Below are 14,906 nucleotides of genomic sequence, written 5' to 3' on the forward strand. Positions count from 1 at the left end.
ATTAGCATGTAGGACCGATTAGCGGCTAGGACCGATTAGCCGCCAGGACCGATTAGCGTGTAGGACCGATTAGCAACTAGGACCGATTAGCAACTAGGATCAATTAGCATGTAGGACTGATTAGCGGCCAGGACCGATTAGCGGCTAGGACCAATTAGCAACTAGGACCGATTAGCGGCTACGACCGATTAGCATGTAGGACCGATTAGCAACTAGGACCGATTAGCAACTAGGACCGATTAGCGGCTAGGACCGATTAGCAACTAGGACCGATTAGCGGCTAGGACCGATTAGCGGCTAGGACCGATTAGCGGCTAGGACCGATTAGCAACTAGGACCGATTAGTGGCCAGGACCGATTAGCAACTAGGACCGATTAACGACTAGGCTCATGTATAATGAATGGATGGGACACAGCATCCCCTAAACAACGATGTTGTTTGCAAATCTCCAGAACATGGGAGCAGAGCAGTAACATGCACATCCACAAGGCCAATTCTAGCCTGGTGTCGGATCATGAATTAAACCAGTTCTGTCGGGAAACGCTCACAGCATTGGTTTAATATTAGCACCATGAATGGCAATGACAATGCAGTTAAGTCTTGGCTGTACAGTATACACTTAGGGGTGCTCCCTGCTGCAAGAGAAGCATAACAGCGTACAGAAAGACACAGCATAACAGCCAGCGGTGGAAGAAGTAGATAGTTACTTTAATTAAGTAAAAGTACACCCAGATAAGATAGCACTCTGGTAAATGTAAAATCCTCCATTCAAAATCGAACCACTGACCTCTAAAAGTGGCACGAGGTTGAGTTATACTGCTCTGATTACATCCTCTCGAAGGTGGCAGGCTTCAAATCTTCCATCGATTTCTGCCATGTTTTCTATACAAAATATTTTGCTCCAAAGCAACCGACAGGTTCAGATAAATGTAGTATCAATATTTCCTTTGAAATGTAGTGGAGTAAAAGTACAAAGTTCCCTGGTTAAGTACAAGTTTACTTAAGTCACTTTAGTTACTTAGTTACTTCCCAACACTAGTGAAACGGAACAGCAGGAGCACTGCAAACACATCCCCCACTGGGAGCATAGCTTACAGGCAATACGAGGGCACTGTAGACTCAGTACGGAGTACGGAGCGGAATCAAAGCAGGCGGAGGCTGGAGTGGCAGGTAGCAGCACAGCAACACAACAACACAGCAACACAGCAATACAGCAATACTTCGAAGCTTCGTTCGATGGGCATGGGATTCGAATATGAAAATAAAATTTGAATATATAAAAAAAAGAAATTATATATATATAAAAAAAATTGTTGCGCAAAATCAACTCTGCCTCTCTTTGTTAACTACGACAGGCAATGCTGTCTGTTATTTAAGATGAGGTCGGACTCAAATGACGGCTTACATGAAAGCAAAGTGTTTCGTTTGTCTAAGATTTAAAAAGGTTTCAACTTTACAGCACTGACAAAGTTGAACAAAGTGCTGTACAAGTCCCACAACATAAATGTTTTTTTTAAATTAAATAATAATAATAATTTATAATATATATATATATATATATATATTTTTTTTTTTGTATCTCGAAGCTTCAAATTAAAATTGAATCTGGGCCCCGAAGCTTCGAATTCAGCCCTAACAGCAACACATCATCAGCGTACAGAGTGTGTGCGTGAATGGGGAGGTCTTTAAATAGGCCGCCCGCTCAGCGTAGCTCTCGCTGCCGCCAACGCCGTGCGTGACCCGTGTCTCGACAGAACTGGCTTCACCCATTAGTTAGAACCGTCTGCACACTGAAAGGCTCCCGTTCAACACGCACGTGGAGATAGAAAAATAGAAGGAATAGTGCTAATAAACAATTGAAAAATGTCCGATATTATCGGCCTACCGATATTATCGGCCGATATTGGCAATAAAATGTAATATCGGAAATGATCGGTATCGGTTTTCAAAAAAGAAAAAAAAATGTATTATTCTTTTTATTTTTTTATTTCTTTAACCTTTATTTACCCACGCAAGCAAGTAAGAACAAATTCTTTTTTTATTTATTGTGAAAAGTATGCATAATGTTGTGTTTGGGGGGGGGGGGGGGACCCCGCATATATCGGTATCGGTTGATATCGGTTGATATCGGTATCGGAAATTAAGAGTTGGGACAATATCGGTATATCGGATATCGGTAAAAAAAAAAGCCAATATCGAGCATCCCTAAAAAGGAGCCTTCAGGTCTGCAATCGGTAGAACACACAATCATCAGCGTACAGAGAGAGACAGTCTGCATTGTGTACGCACAAGAGACTACCACACGCACAAGAGACTACCACACGCACACCTAGAGACACATGCACACGCCCAGAGACACACATGCACATGCACACTGACCCCCAGATGGCAGGATGTGGCAGGCGGCTCCGTTGAGGCACGGCTGGTTCACGCAGGGGTCCGGGTAGACCACGCAGCCCAGCTTCACCTCGCTCAGGCCGGTGATCTCGGCGTGGCGGCTCCTCTTGTTCTGGAGGGGCAGCGCGTTGCCGTTGAGCAGCAGCGAGCCCAGGCAGCCCTGGAAGCCGTCCCGGGCCCTCAGAGCCCTGGGGGCCCTCGGGGGAGCGGCCCTCCTCCTCACCACACCCCGACCGGCTAGCCTCGGCGGGGGGGGGCCCTGGGTCCTCCCCCTCCTCCTCTCGTCGCCCCCCGGGGCCCCGCCCCCGCTCGGCGGCAGCCTCACTTGGGCCCCGAAGAAGAAGGAGGAGTCGGGGGCCAGGGGCCACAGGCGGACGGGGGCCCCGGCGGCCCTGCGGCGCTCCACGTAGCTGTCGTCCAGCGACAGGAGGGTGTAGTTCTGCGTCAGCTCCAGGGAGACGGCGTGCCAGAGGCCGTCGTTGACGGGTCTGCCCGAGATGCCCATGATGCCGAGGGTGTTGTCGCAGTCCAGCTGGAACCAGAGGCGCCCCCCCTCGATCTGATGATGGGGGGGGGACGGTGTTAAAAGTTGGAACTGGATTGGAGTTTTAGTAGGGGTGGGAATCACCAGAGGCCTCACGATACGATACTACCACGATACTTGAGTCACGATACGATAGTATTGCGATACTAAATATATTGCGATATGCTGAGACCTGAGTATTGGGATATTAATATTGCGATATATGTTGCGATTTATTACCTTTTTTCAACTGCAAAGTAAAACGTTGTCAACATGTTTTATCTAATAAAATAAAGTTTTCAGTCTGTTCATCTCACTTCAATCGTTTTTATTGCAGAACATGGTATTACTATTTTCTCAAGCAGACAGATGTCAACACTGTAATCTGTGTTGCATGTACCTGACAAACAGAACTGTTTGTATTACAGTCATATTCCAACTTAACTGAGTGTGTGTGTGTGTGGACTACTGGACTACAAATTTTTTATTTTTTTTATTAAATAAAAAAATGACTTTTTTTACAAGCATATGACGTCTTTAGTTCACCCGGACCAAACTGGCTTCATAGGAGGCCGCCTGATCACTGAGAACATAAGACGTATACTGCACGTACTTGATGCCGACAAAGAGGACACCATACCTAAGGCGATACTGTCCCTGGATGCTATGAAGGCCTTTGACAGGCTGGAATGGTCGTATCTGTGGGCAGTGCTAGAAAGGATGGGGTTAGGAAAAGGATTCATCGATATGATTAAAGTATTATACAAAGACCCATCGGCCATGATTATAACAGGCACAATCATCTCTGAAATATTTCCGGTATCACGCTCTGCCAGACAGGGTTGTCCTCTTAGTCCCGGTCTGTTCAATCTATCATTAGAGCCGTTAGCACAATATATAAGACAATCCCAATCCATAGAACCTATCGTAATCAAGGGCACACAACAAAAAATTTGTTTATATGCGGACGATGTAATATTGTTCATGAAAAACCCCAACACCACATTGCCTCATCTGCTCAAGTTGATTGAGGACTTTGGTGATTTATCGGGATTTAAGATAAATTGGCCGAAGTCGGCTTTCCTTCCACTTAACACCCCTGCAAAAAAAGATACAACCCTCCCAGGACAGATACCGATGGTAAAACATTTCAGATGCTTGGGAGTGGAAATATTCCCTACCATAAGACAAACGGTGAAGCACAACTACACAAAAATCCAAAACAAAATCAAAGACGACCTTGATAGATGGGCAAAACTTAAGAACACAGTACAAGCACGGATATCAATAGTTAAGATGGATGTACTACCTAAAATCAACTTCTTCTGTTCAATGCTACCGTTACCCCCTCCAGAGGGTTACTGGAAAAGATTACACTCCTCCACATACAAATTTATTTGGAATAACAAACCACCACGTATAAAAAGATCCACCGCACAGAGAAATAAAGCAGATGGTGGCATGGCATTTCCAGATTTTTTCCTATATTTTAAGGCGTACTCATTAAGTCCATTGACAACATGGTTTGACTCCCAAGCATTAGCATCTTGGAGGAAAATAGAAGAAAACATAGTAGCCCCACATAGACTGAAGGACATAGCATACACTAAACTACCAATCAAGCACTGTGAACGAAAATTTGGCCCCATAATTACTCATGCGATCCGGATATGGCGTGAATCACAAAAAAAAAATCCTAACCCACAAGAATGGCACAACCATACTCCCTTATTCAATAACAATGCTCTCTTAATTGGAAAACGACCTATAAGATTCCCTATATGGGAAGAGCAAGGCATACACTCATTAGGGGATATTTTTAACAAACAGGGTTTTTGTAGTGATAAAGAAATACGCAAAAAATGTAATCTCACCAAGTCCACATGGCTTTTTCACAAACAGTTAGAGCTATGTTTGAAGTCTCACGGTGTTCCATTAGACAGACCAATTGAACACCACAGATACCACAAATTCTTCTACTCAAGAGAGACATCGAGAGGTTTTGTTTCAGAATTTTATCATCAATTACTAACGTCCTCGTATGAAACCCTCCAACTTGACTCTGTCTGGAGGAGGGATATACCAGACCTGGAAAATGACTTTGATTGGCAAGGAGCCTGGGCAAATGTCCGACTTACATCAAGGAACCCGGATCATCAACAAATCAATCTTAACTATATTCACAGGACATACTTGACTCCTATAAGACTGTGCCGAATGGGGCTCAAACAAGATTCCAAATGCACCCAATGTACAAATGGGGACGAAGGGACATTTATGCACATGTATTGGGACTGCTCACCAGTTAAGGCATTCTGGAAAGATGTGACCCAACAAATATCAAAACTCGTATCTTGGAATATACCTGTACACCCCTCGGTATTGCTGTTGAATGATGTTTTTGAGTTTGCAGTGAATCCACAGCTAAAGAGATTGGTTTTATCGGGTATCACAGTAGCCAAAAAGCTGATCGCATCACGCTGGTTTCAACCGGAAAAAATGTGCCGTAAAGTTTGGTTTCTTACATATCTCGATGTAATTTACCATGAAATATCTACAGCAAGAATTCTGGGTCTCAATGAATCCAAAATGTCAATGTGGTTAGAAGTGGTGGAGAGAATAAAAGCTAGCTTATAATGGTAGTGTCTGGTTAGGTGCGAGGGATAGTGGAGGTACTTCTCAAGGTGGGGTCCGGGAGGGGGGGGTTCGAGCTGAGCATATGTATGTAGGTTTTTTTTTTAGATAACAGGTATTATGGGTATATCTTATATAAAACAACTAACCAAAAGGTGATCCCATTGGATGTGCCCTGACAATTAATGCTTGTATATCTTATCGTGTGTTGTCATGTTTGTTTATATGTTTGTTTTAAAAAAGAATAAAAAAAAAAAAAAAAAAAAAAAAAAAAAAAATGACTTTTTTTAATAAATAATTAAATATCGATACTTGGCGTCCCTGTATCGATACAGTATCGCCACGCAAAGTATCGCGATACTACTACGTATCGATATTTTCCCCCACCCCTACAGTTTAGTAACTTATTATCCCACCCCCTCTACGAGGAGCTAGCCGAGATGAGGAGCACGTTCAGCATTTAGTTTACACTATTTACTTGAATTATATCGTTTTTTTCCCTCATATTTATTATATTCAGATCTAATTGTGTTGCCTATATTTATGTCTTTCTACTATTACCCTGTCCATACCTGCACCCCCCCCCCCCCCTCCCCCCCCCCCCCCCCCCCCCCTGCTGCTATGACGCCCGAATTTCCCCAAGTGGATCAATAAAGGAATATCTTATCTTATCTTATTATTAGACTATGGATTTCTCCAGACCTCTCTTGCCAGAGCCTGGGGTGCGGCCAGCAGTAGCAGCCCCTCCCCCCTGTAGACCCACTGACATCCCACCCACACATCAGACAAAAACTGAACTTAGCGCTTATTCTGTACATAAATCTAAGCAGATCAAGAGTGTCCTTATGATTTACGAAACACAAATTGAGGTGTGTGTGTGTGTGTGGATTGTTTTTTTTACGATTGTGGATTTTACTTTTGCGTTTGTTTATTTTTGATAGAAATCCACCTCCATAGCGCAGTGCAATGTTGTCATCTTTTGCCTAGAGGTCGCTGTTGGATGACAGATTCTACCTTTAAATACCACAAATATTTAATTGTAAATAATAATTATGTAAATGTCGAAATACAGCAGTGCACTTCCGTGTTCGACTTTTTTTTTTTTTTTTTTTTTAAGTCTTTATTTCGAACATGCAATGAATACAACAAACAATAACAAAAAAGAAAAACAACTCAATCTGCATGTTCGAAAAGGAGTAGGAAGAAGTATACACTTATTTAATCCTACCCCTTTTCCACTACTCAAATGAGTGTACTATTTTAAACATAAAAAAGAAAAGAAAAGAAAAGAAAAAAAAATATATATATATATATATATATATGCAAAACAAAAAACAAAAACTATATATGTATAAAATAAAATAAAATAGAAACAAAATAAAAATGTAAACACCCGTGAATATCAAGTCCCTTCTTCATCCCTGTACCTTGTGAACATAATTTCCTTATACATCAGTTTGAATTGTCTCATGTTTGGACATTGCTTTAGCACCACATTTAGACTGTTCCACAGTTTCACTCCACATATTGAGATGCAGTGTTTTCTCATGGTAGTGCGTACGTTTAGCACCTTTAAATTGTGTTCTCCCCTCAGATTATAACCCCCCTCCCTATCAAAGAACAATTCTTGAATGTTTCTTGGAAGTGCATGACTTTTTGCTTTATACATTAATTGTGCCGTTTTAAATTCCACAAGATCATTTAACTTCAATGTCTTTGACTCCAGAAACAATATGTTAGTGTGATCACGATAACCTGCAATGTGAACTATCCTTATGGCCCTTTTTTGGAGTATAAAAAGTGGTTGTAGTGTAGACTTATAATTGTTTCCCCAGACTTCAGCACAGTAATTTAAATATGGTAAAACTAGTGAACAGTAGAGAATGTAGAGTGATTTTCTATCCAGGATGTGCTTTACTTTACTCATGACTGAAATGCTTCGTGAGAGTTTAGATTGGACATGTTTTATGTGAGGTTTCCAACAGATTTTATGGTCTATTATTACACCTAGGAATTTATTTTCATAAACTCTTTCAATAATCACATCATTTATTTTAACTTGTACCTGAGTATCCAATCTACAGTTTCCAAACAACATAATTTTAGTTTTGCTCAAGTTCAATGATAATTTGTTTCTATCAAACCATTCCTTCAATTTCTTCATTTCAGATGTGATGACCTCTAAAAGCTGCTGGACATTCTCACCAGAAAAAAAAAGATTAGTGTCATCCGCAAATAAAATACATTTAAATATATTGGATACTTTACATATCTCGTTAATGTACAAGATGAACAGTTTTGGACCCAACACTGACCCCTGGGGGACACCACAAGCAATGTCCAAACATTCAGATTTATAATAGACGTTGGACAACAGAGTATATTAAAGTAAAGTATAAAGAAATCATTCAACTAATTCTACCTCGTAAAAACATGTGTGTGTGTGTCAAACACAAAGAAATAGAGAATAACGGACACTTTCAAATACAAAGTGTGTGTGTGTGTGTGTGTGTGTGTATGTGTGTGTGTGTATGTGTGTGTGTGTGTGTGTATGTGTGTGTGTGTGCATAGGCGCCCACTTAATGGAGCAGAAGATGCGGGTGCTCTAGGACTATTGAACTTGGGGGAGCAAGCTTGTCTTTTTGCTCCCTCACTTTTTGATCATATCATATGATATAAATATCCCCCCCCAATTTATAAATCTTATCGAACCATAACTACGTAATTTCAATCAAATTAATAATACGCAATGACACTTAATAGCAAGTTTTTAAGTTTCCAAAGATTGTGTGACCCCCCACTTTAATGGTTTGATCCAGTGCCCACGGGCGTTTGTCGGCATGACGTATACGACATGTTGGGGGAGGCGGCTTTTTCGAACCTTTTTCGAAATTCAGGCTGGATATTGGATAACATTGTGACTCGTGAGGATTATTCTTCGGCGTTTACATTAAAATGGAGCAAATCATCACGTAAGTCGAACACTGTGACTGTATACTAAATGCGCAAACAGATTGAAACTGAATATTTCTCGTATGGTGAGCCTCGGCGCTGAACCGAGTGAATCCAGAGATACGGGATGGTGCGCACTGCGCAGGCGCTGTGATCACCCAACGACGGAAATAATGCCGCTTTGAGCAGTTTATAAAAAAAATATAAAAAATATTTATTAGCAACGCCGAGCTTTCAAACCATCCCGTATCTCTGTGCGAACCCCTCGTGCAACTGTGAGCACCTTTGTAATGTCTCTGTGATACTTGTATAACGAACGGTTCGGCCAGAACCAGTCCTTCATGGTAAATCTAGGTTGGTTTCCCATTGAGGAGCAAGTGACTGTGGATTCACTCGGTGCAGCACAGTCACGAAAGGGGCTAGTATGGACCCTGATGTAAACAAGACAAACGTCTTTCTCTGGTCTGCATCCCCTTAACAATTGTGTGTATTGAGCCGTACTGTATTTTACCCATTCTGCAATCTGTTAAATAAAGTTTTCATTCATTCAGCCGCCGCGCTCACTGGGGCTATTGATAGCGTCAATTAGTTGTTGTTGTTACTTGTTGTTGGTGCTGCGGATGTGAACGGGGCTGGAGGGGCTTTGGGAGGATGGGAAAGTTATTATTATTATTATTATTATAATAGTAATTGGCTATCATACGTGCCTAGCTAGCGTTAGCTAAAAGAGCCCTCGCAGTGAAGTTATTATTATTATAGCTATCATACTGCAATATAAACTGAGTTTTATAGTGAAAAGAGCAGCTTTATTTTGGTCAAGATTGAAGGCTCTATATTGCAGGAAATTGCACATACAGGTGTTCATTAAATGTAAAAAAATCTGCCGTGGAGGGGGTCGTGCCGGACCCCCTCCAAACCACCCCTTGCAAAAAAATAAAAATAAAAATAAAAAAAAAAAATAATAAAAAAAATACTTGCACCCCCACTTTCAACTATAACTAGGCGGCCATGTGTGTGTGTGTGTGTGTATGTGTGTGTGTGTATGTGTGTGTGTGTGTGTGTGTGTGTGTGTGTGTGTGTGTGCCCACCTTCAGCATGGTGCAGGGGTTGGCGCGTGTGGCCATGATGACGCCCCGGCTCTGCAGGGTCCTGATCCTCACCGCCAGCCTCATCTCCCCGCCCCGGCTCGTCCCCGTCACCCGGTACTTGATGTAACTGTTTCCCGAGAAACTCAGCGAGTCCTGGCCTGCGGAGAAAACGGAAGAGAGGCGGCGAGACGGAGACTAAATGAAAAGGATTAAAGGGACACGATGCTCCACGGTCCGATTCTGGTCCATTTCCCGGTCCACGTAGAGAAAGCACTTGTTTAGGAAACGTTACCGTTTGTTAGCGGCGGACTTAAACGTGCTATAGTGGACGTCTGCGTGAGGTAATGAGGTATGAGGTATGAGGTATGAGGTATGAAGCATGAGGTATGAAGCATGAGGTATGAAGCATGAGGCATGACGCATGAGGCGTGACGCATGAGGCATGGTTATCACTTAGCAACAGAATTTAGAATGCATAGAATCAGCTTCCAATATTTCTCAAAGACCCGATTGCGTGAAGCCTTTTTACAACGCATCGCCGTTTCCGGGTTCCCGTTTTGCGCTCTGATTGGCCAGGTCATGTGACATGAGCGCCAATCGTGGGACGGCAAGTTTCTACACTTAAGCTTAGGCACTCTTCGAAGTTGGTTAAGGTTAGAGTTTGTCTTAGAGCAGGGCGATAGAATGCCAGGTAGTTTGCAGGCTGTTCGACGCGGAAATGAGCAAACACGCTATTGGGCGCACATGTCACATGACCTGGCCAATCAGAGCGCCGGAAACGCGGATGCGTTGTAAAAAGGCTACACGCGACCCGATTTGTGATAAACCATCAGATAGGCTTACAAATGTGGACTAGAAATTACACCTTTAGATTTAAAATGGCAGGCATTTGTAAAGCTGAAGAGTCCACAATGCAACGCGCACGGAGCGTTGCTCTTCTCTTGCCACAGGAAGCCTGCCTTAATGAGTGGCGTCATTTCAGTAAAAGCCAAGGTATGGCAAGGAGGGAGGGTGGGTGGGTGAAGAGGGGGTCCCCCCCCTTGGTGGATTTATTTTGTCAAATCAGTTGTGCAATAGTCACTTTTGGTGAGTTGTTTCTAACCAATTCACTTATATGACATTTAGGTATGACACAGGACTACACAAGCATTTAATATAGAAATGTGTCAACAGACTAAAGCAGGGAACCACAATATTTTGCATAAAAATTATGCTGAGCAGAATGTAATATCATAACTGTCTATTATTTTTCTTGCAATTGAGCCAATTTTCTTTAGGTACGGTTTTGATGTGTGTGTTCAACAGAATGTAGTATCAAAAACATGTTCACAAAAAGTATGGGTTACTGAATGCTGAACTGCACTGTTATAATCACTAAGCCATTGTAAGACCTTACCTGTGTCCCTGTATCACTTGTCTCTGCTGCCCTTTAACAAAAAAACGTCCGTATGTCCATTTATCTTTTTTTCCCTGGTGGCATATTTCAGTTAGTCACAGTAAAAGTGAGATAATTGACAATATCAAAACATGCTAGGGCTGTACCGAATAGTTGGAGGCTTCGTTCATAATGTTGACATTTGAATTTTAAATCAACATTCAAATTTTTTATTTTTAATAAAAAGAAAAAGATTTTTTTTTATTTATTTATATATATTAATTTGCCAAGGTATGGCGAGTGCCCCTGGCATGTTGCATTGAACACTGACCGCTCGTATTCGCGCCAGAACACGAGGGAAACGTACAAATCTAAAAGCCACCAAGGAAGAGAATGCTGATGTAAGGACCGCCACATCGCAGTGATGTTGCTAGCTCGCTAACATTAGTCAGTTAGCATGGTAGCGGCTAGATAGGTATCCACATTACAGCCGGCTGCATCTGTGCACGTTGCATTGTGGACTCTTGGGAGGAACCTAAATGACATCATGGCAGCTTTATCAATGAAGATTTTACATACAGAGGAAGCATGTGGTGGACTTCAGGGTTCCCTTGTACCGACCAGTAGGAGGAACATGCGCACAACAACCAGGTAGGGGAGGGGGGGAATTGGCATAACGACTGAATTGGGATGGGGAGAAAAATAGAAAATCAGGCGGAGAAAAAGAAGATTCAATTTTTTTTTAAATGTGTAATTTGCTGGTCTAGAAGAAATCTCTTTTAGGCCACTTATGCATTACGTAGGGCTGACCTTCTAATATTCTTTTGGAATTCGAAGCTTTGGGGCCGAGATTCGATTTTAATTTGAAGCTTCGAAATAAAAATAAATATAAATTTCTTTTCTTTCTTTATAAAAACAAATTGTGGGACTTGTATAGCACTTTGTTCAACTTTGTCAGTGCTGTAAAGTTTAAACCTTTTTAAATCTTAGACAAACTAAACACTTTGCTTTCATGAAATATTGTAAGCAGTCATTTGAGGCTTTATAAAAGCAGCACAATGAACACAAATCTGTCAGTGCCGAGTCCAACCTCATCTTAAATAACAAACAGCATCGCTTGTTGTAGTTAACAAAGAGAGGCAGAGTTGATTTTGCTAAAAATAAAATAAGATTTTTATAATTTTTTTTCATATTCGAATCCCATGCCCATCGAACGAAGCTTCGAAGCTTCGAAGTATTTAAGACAGCCCTAGCATTACGTGAGTAGTTCTGTCAAATAGGAGAGAAATCAGCCGGAAAGATCATCTTACCCTCACACTCGTCCAGCCTGTCAGGCTGACATTGACAGACAGAGGGCGCCGTAGGAGCAGAGCGGACACACTGCATGTCTGCTGGACAGAACTGACCCTCGCAGAGCTCCAGTGGGGCGGGACAACTGCCACCTGTTTGGATGGAGGGGATACAGTACGTATGGTCCTCAAGGATTCTGCTACGATGAGAGTAGAAATATAGAGTAACTGACCCATTTAAATTGATAAGATTCTCCTGGTTCATGATTTTCAAATGAAATCGCGATTTACAGGTGAAATCACAATTTACAAGAAAAATCTATTAATTTATTAAACACTCAAAAATAGGGATGTCCGATATTATCGGCCGATATTGGCATTCAAATGTGATCTCGGAAATGATCGGTATCGATTTAAAAAAAAAAAAAACATTACATTTATTTAACCTTTATTTACCCAGGCAAGCAAGTAAGAACAAATTCTGATTTTATTTATTGTCAAAAGTATGCATAATGTTGTGTTAATTCCACGACAAGAGATATGTAATGTTAATTACCTGAAATTATTCAGTTTTTTTGGGGGTGGAAACCCTGCATATATCGGTATCGGTTGATATCGGTTGATATCAGTTGATATCGGTATCGGAAATTAAGAGTTGGACAATATCGGTATATCGGTATCGCTAGAAAAGCCAATATCGAACATCCCTACTCAAAAATTATGATTTGCATATCAATTATTACTCACCCCTATAATTAATGATTTATTCAGTCTATAAAATGTATGTCTAATTTATTTAGTCTATAAATGTCTAATTTATTCAGTCTATTAATGTGTCATTTATTCAGTCTATTAATGTGTCATGCCACATGGGATTATTAGACAACAAAAACTAACAGGGGCAATAAGAGCATGACTGAGCCTCTTTAAAACATATGAATGTGAAGTTGCTAATCTGCTGAGTGTTTGTTGAGTAAGTCTTTATGTTTTGAGTTATAGTAGACACAACCTCTTCCAGCGGCCTCCTCTTTAGGCCATTTAGAATTGTCCCATGATACTGTAAACAGGAGACATATTTCTGTCACGTGAGAGTGGGGTAAATGCTGTTTTTAAATTATTAAATGGCCAAATTATGTTTAATTAATAAATCATTCAATTGATATCAATTGACATAATATATAAGCCTAAAGTATTTTTATTTACCAAATAGCCGTTACAATAGTTTGAAATAGAAAAATTCTCATACATTTTGACTAGCCAACCCCCCTCCATGAGACATTCTATATTTACATAGTAACCCACAGTGAAATAGGGCACATGCATACAGTAGCTGTAGAAAGCTGTGCATCCCTGGGATAAAACATACACAACTCCTAAAGGGACTAGCGGGAAACTACTGTACTGCCAAATAACCTGCAGGCTCTACTGGGAACACAAGCAGCCTGGAGAGTAGGTCATGAATCAAGAGGCTAGCCAGACTAGGAAAAGAGCTGACGTTGACACGTTGACACCAGTAAGCTGGAGAGGCGGGGGAGGGGAGGCCCTCCACCCTCCGGTTGCTGCGAGATCACTAGCTTCGGCTAACAGGGAAGGCTTTTGGCTAACCACTAGGCCGCAACCATCATCAAGCAGGAGTGACCGGTAGAATTAAGGAATTCAATAGACTTTTCAAAGACTTTCAGAACGGTTTTCATCTTGTACTAATCTATGTTTATGGAATAAACATCAACATCAAGGAAAGGTATCGCGTTTCCAGTGTGTCGATTCTTCTGATTATGAATGCATTAACGGGGGAGACAGAGTGTGCCAGCCAGTACGAGGAGTAAGGTATAAACAACACAACGCAGACTTCACAGAACCACAGAGAGATTACTGGCTGATAACACGAGAATCTAACACCATGCAAATGTGAAATTCCACTTTTTGAATCAGAAGCAATTGACCAAACATAGTTAGGGACGCAACAGTTGTGACTGAAGGATCAAGAGAAGAGGGCAGGGTTGGAGACAGGTGACAGGTACCCACCTGGACAGGTGCAGGCCTCCGTGCGGCTGAACCTCGGGGACACCAGGCTGACCCTCTCCGTGCTGTAGGCCACCAGGGCGCTGGGCTCCAGGACCAGCGTCTGTAGACACACCATGTCCACCCCGCACTCCAGCTCCCCCAGGCACTCCTGGCCCACCGCCGCCGCCCCCGCCAGGATCCCCCTGATCTGACCCCGCGCGCCGGCCTCCTCCAGCCTCGCGGCCATCTCCCGCGGGGCGTAGAACCCGCCCCCCACCAACCCCCCGCTCCCCATGGCCTCAGGCGGCCTCTCCATGGCCAGGAGCAGGTCCACGTCGGAGGTGCCCATCACCGGCTGCACGCCGAGCAGGTGCAGGGGATCCTGTTGCCCGCCGGGCGACCACGTCTTCCAGCCGGCGAGGCCGCGCAGCGTCAGCTTGATCTGGCCCAGGTAGCGGCTCAGCAGGTCGTCCGGGGTCAGGGCGCCGAAGCGCAGGGCGAGGGCGCCGCGCAGCAACACGTCCGTCACCTGCTCCACCTGGATGGACACGTCCGCTATGACGGCGAAGCGGCCGTCGCTCACGGTCGCGTTCATCTGGTACCTGCGGCGGAAGAAGAAGGCGAAAAACAATGCAACCGTGAA

General features: G+C 42.7%; 1 protein-coding gene across 1 annotated transcript in view; it reads right to left on the reverse strand.

Annotated features, from left to right (window-relative positions):
• LOC311247581 (protocadherin Fat 3-like) overlaps nt 1-14,906 on the reverse strand; it is a gene marked incomplete at both ends in the record, with an annotated part of 404,408 nt that overhangs the window by 73,223 nt on the left and 316,279 nt on the right. The window contains 4 exon segments of the mRNA XM_084338612.1: nt 2,381-2,957; nt 9,596-9,753; nt 12,281-12,412; nt 14,285-14,865. Of these exon segments, the coding sequence (XP_084194738.1) occupies nt 2,381-2,957; nt 9,596-9,753; nt 12,281-12,412; nt 14,285-14,865 (1,448 nt within the window).

Source organism: Notolepis coatsorum (genome assembly GCF_963971535.1).
Source record: "Notolepis coatsorum genome assembly, contig: SCAFFOLD_101, whole genome shotgun sequence".
Classification (NCBI taxonomy): Eukaryota; Metazoa; Chordata; class Actinopteri; order Aulopiformes; family Paralepididae; genus Notolepis; species Notolepis coatsorum.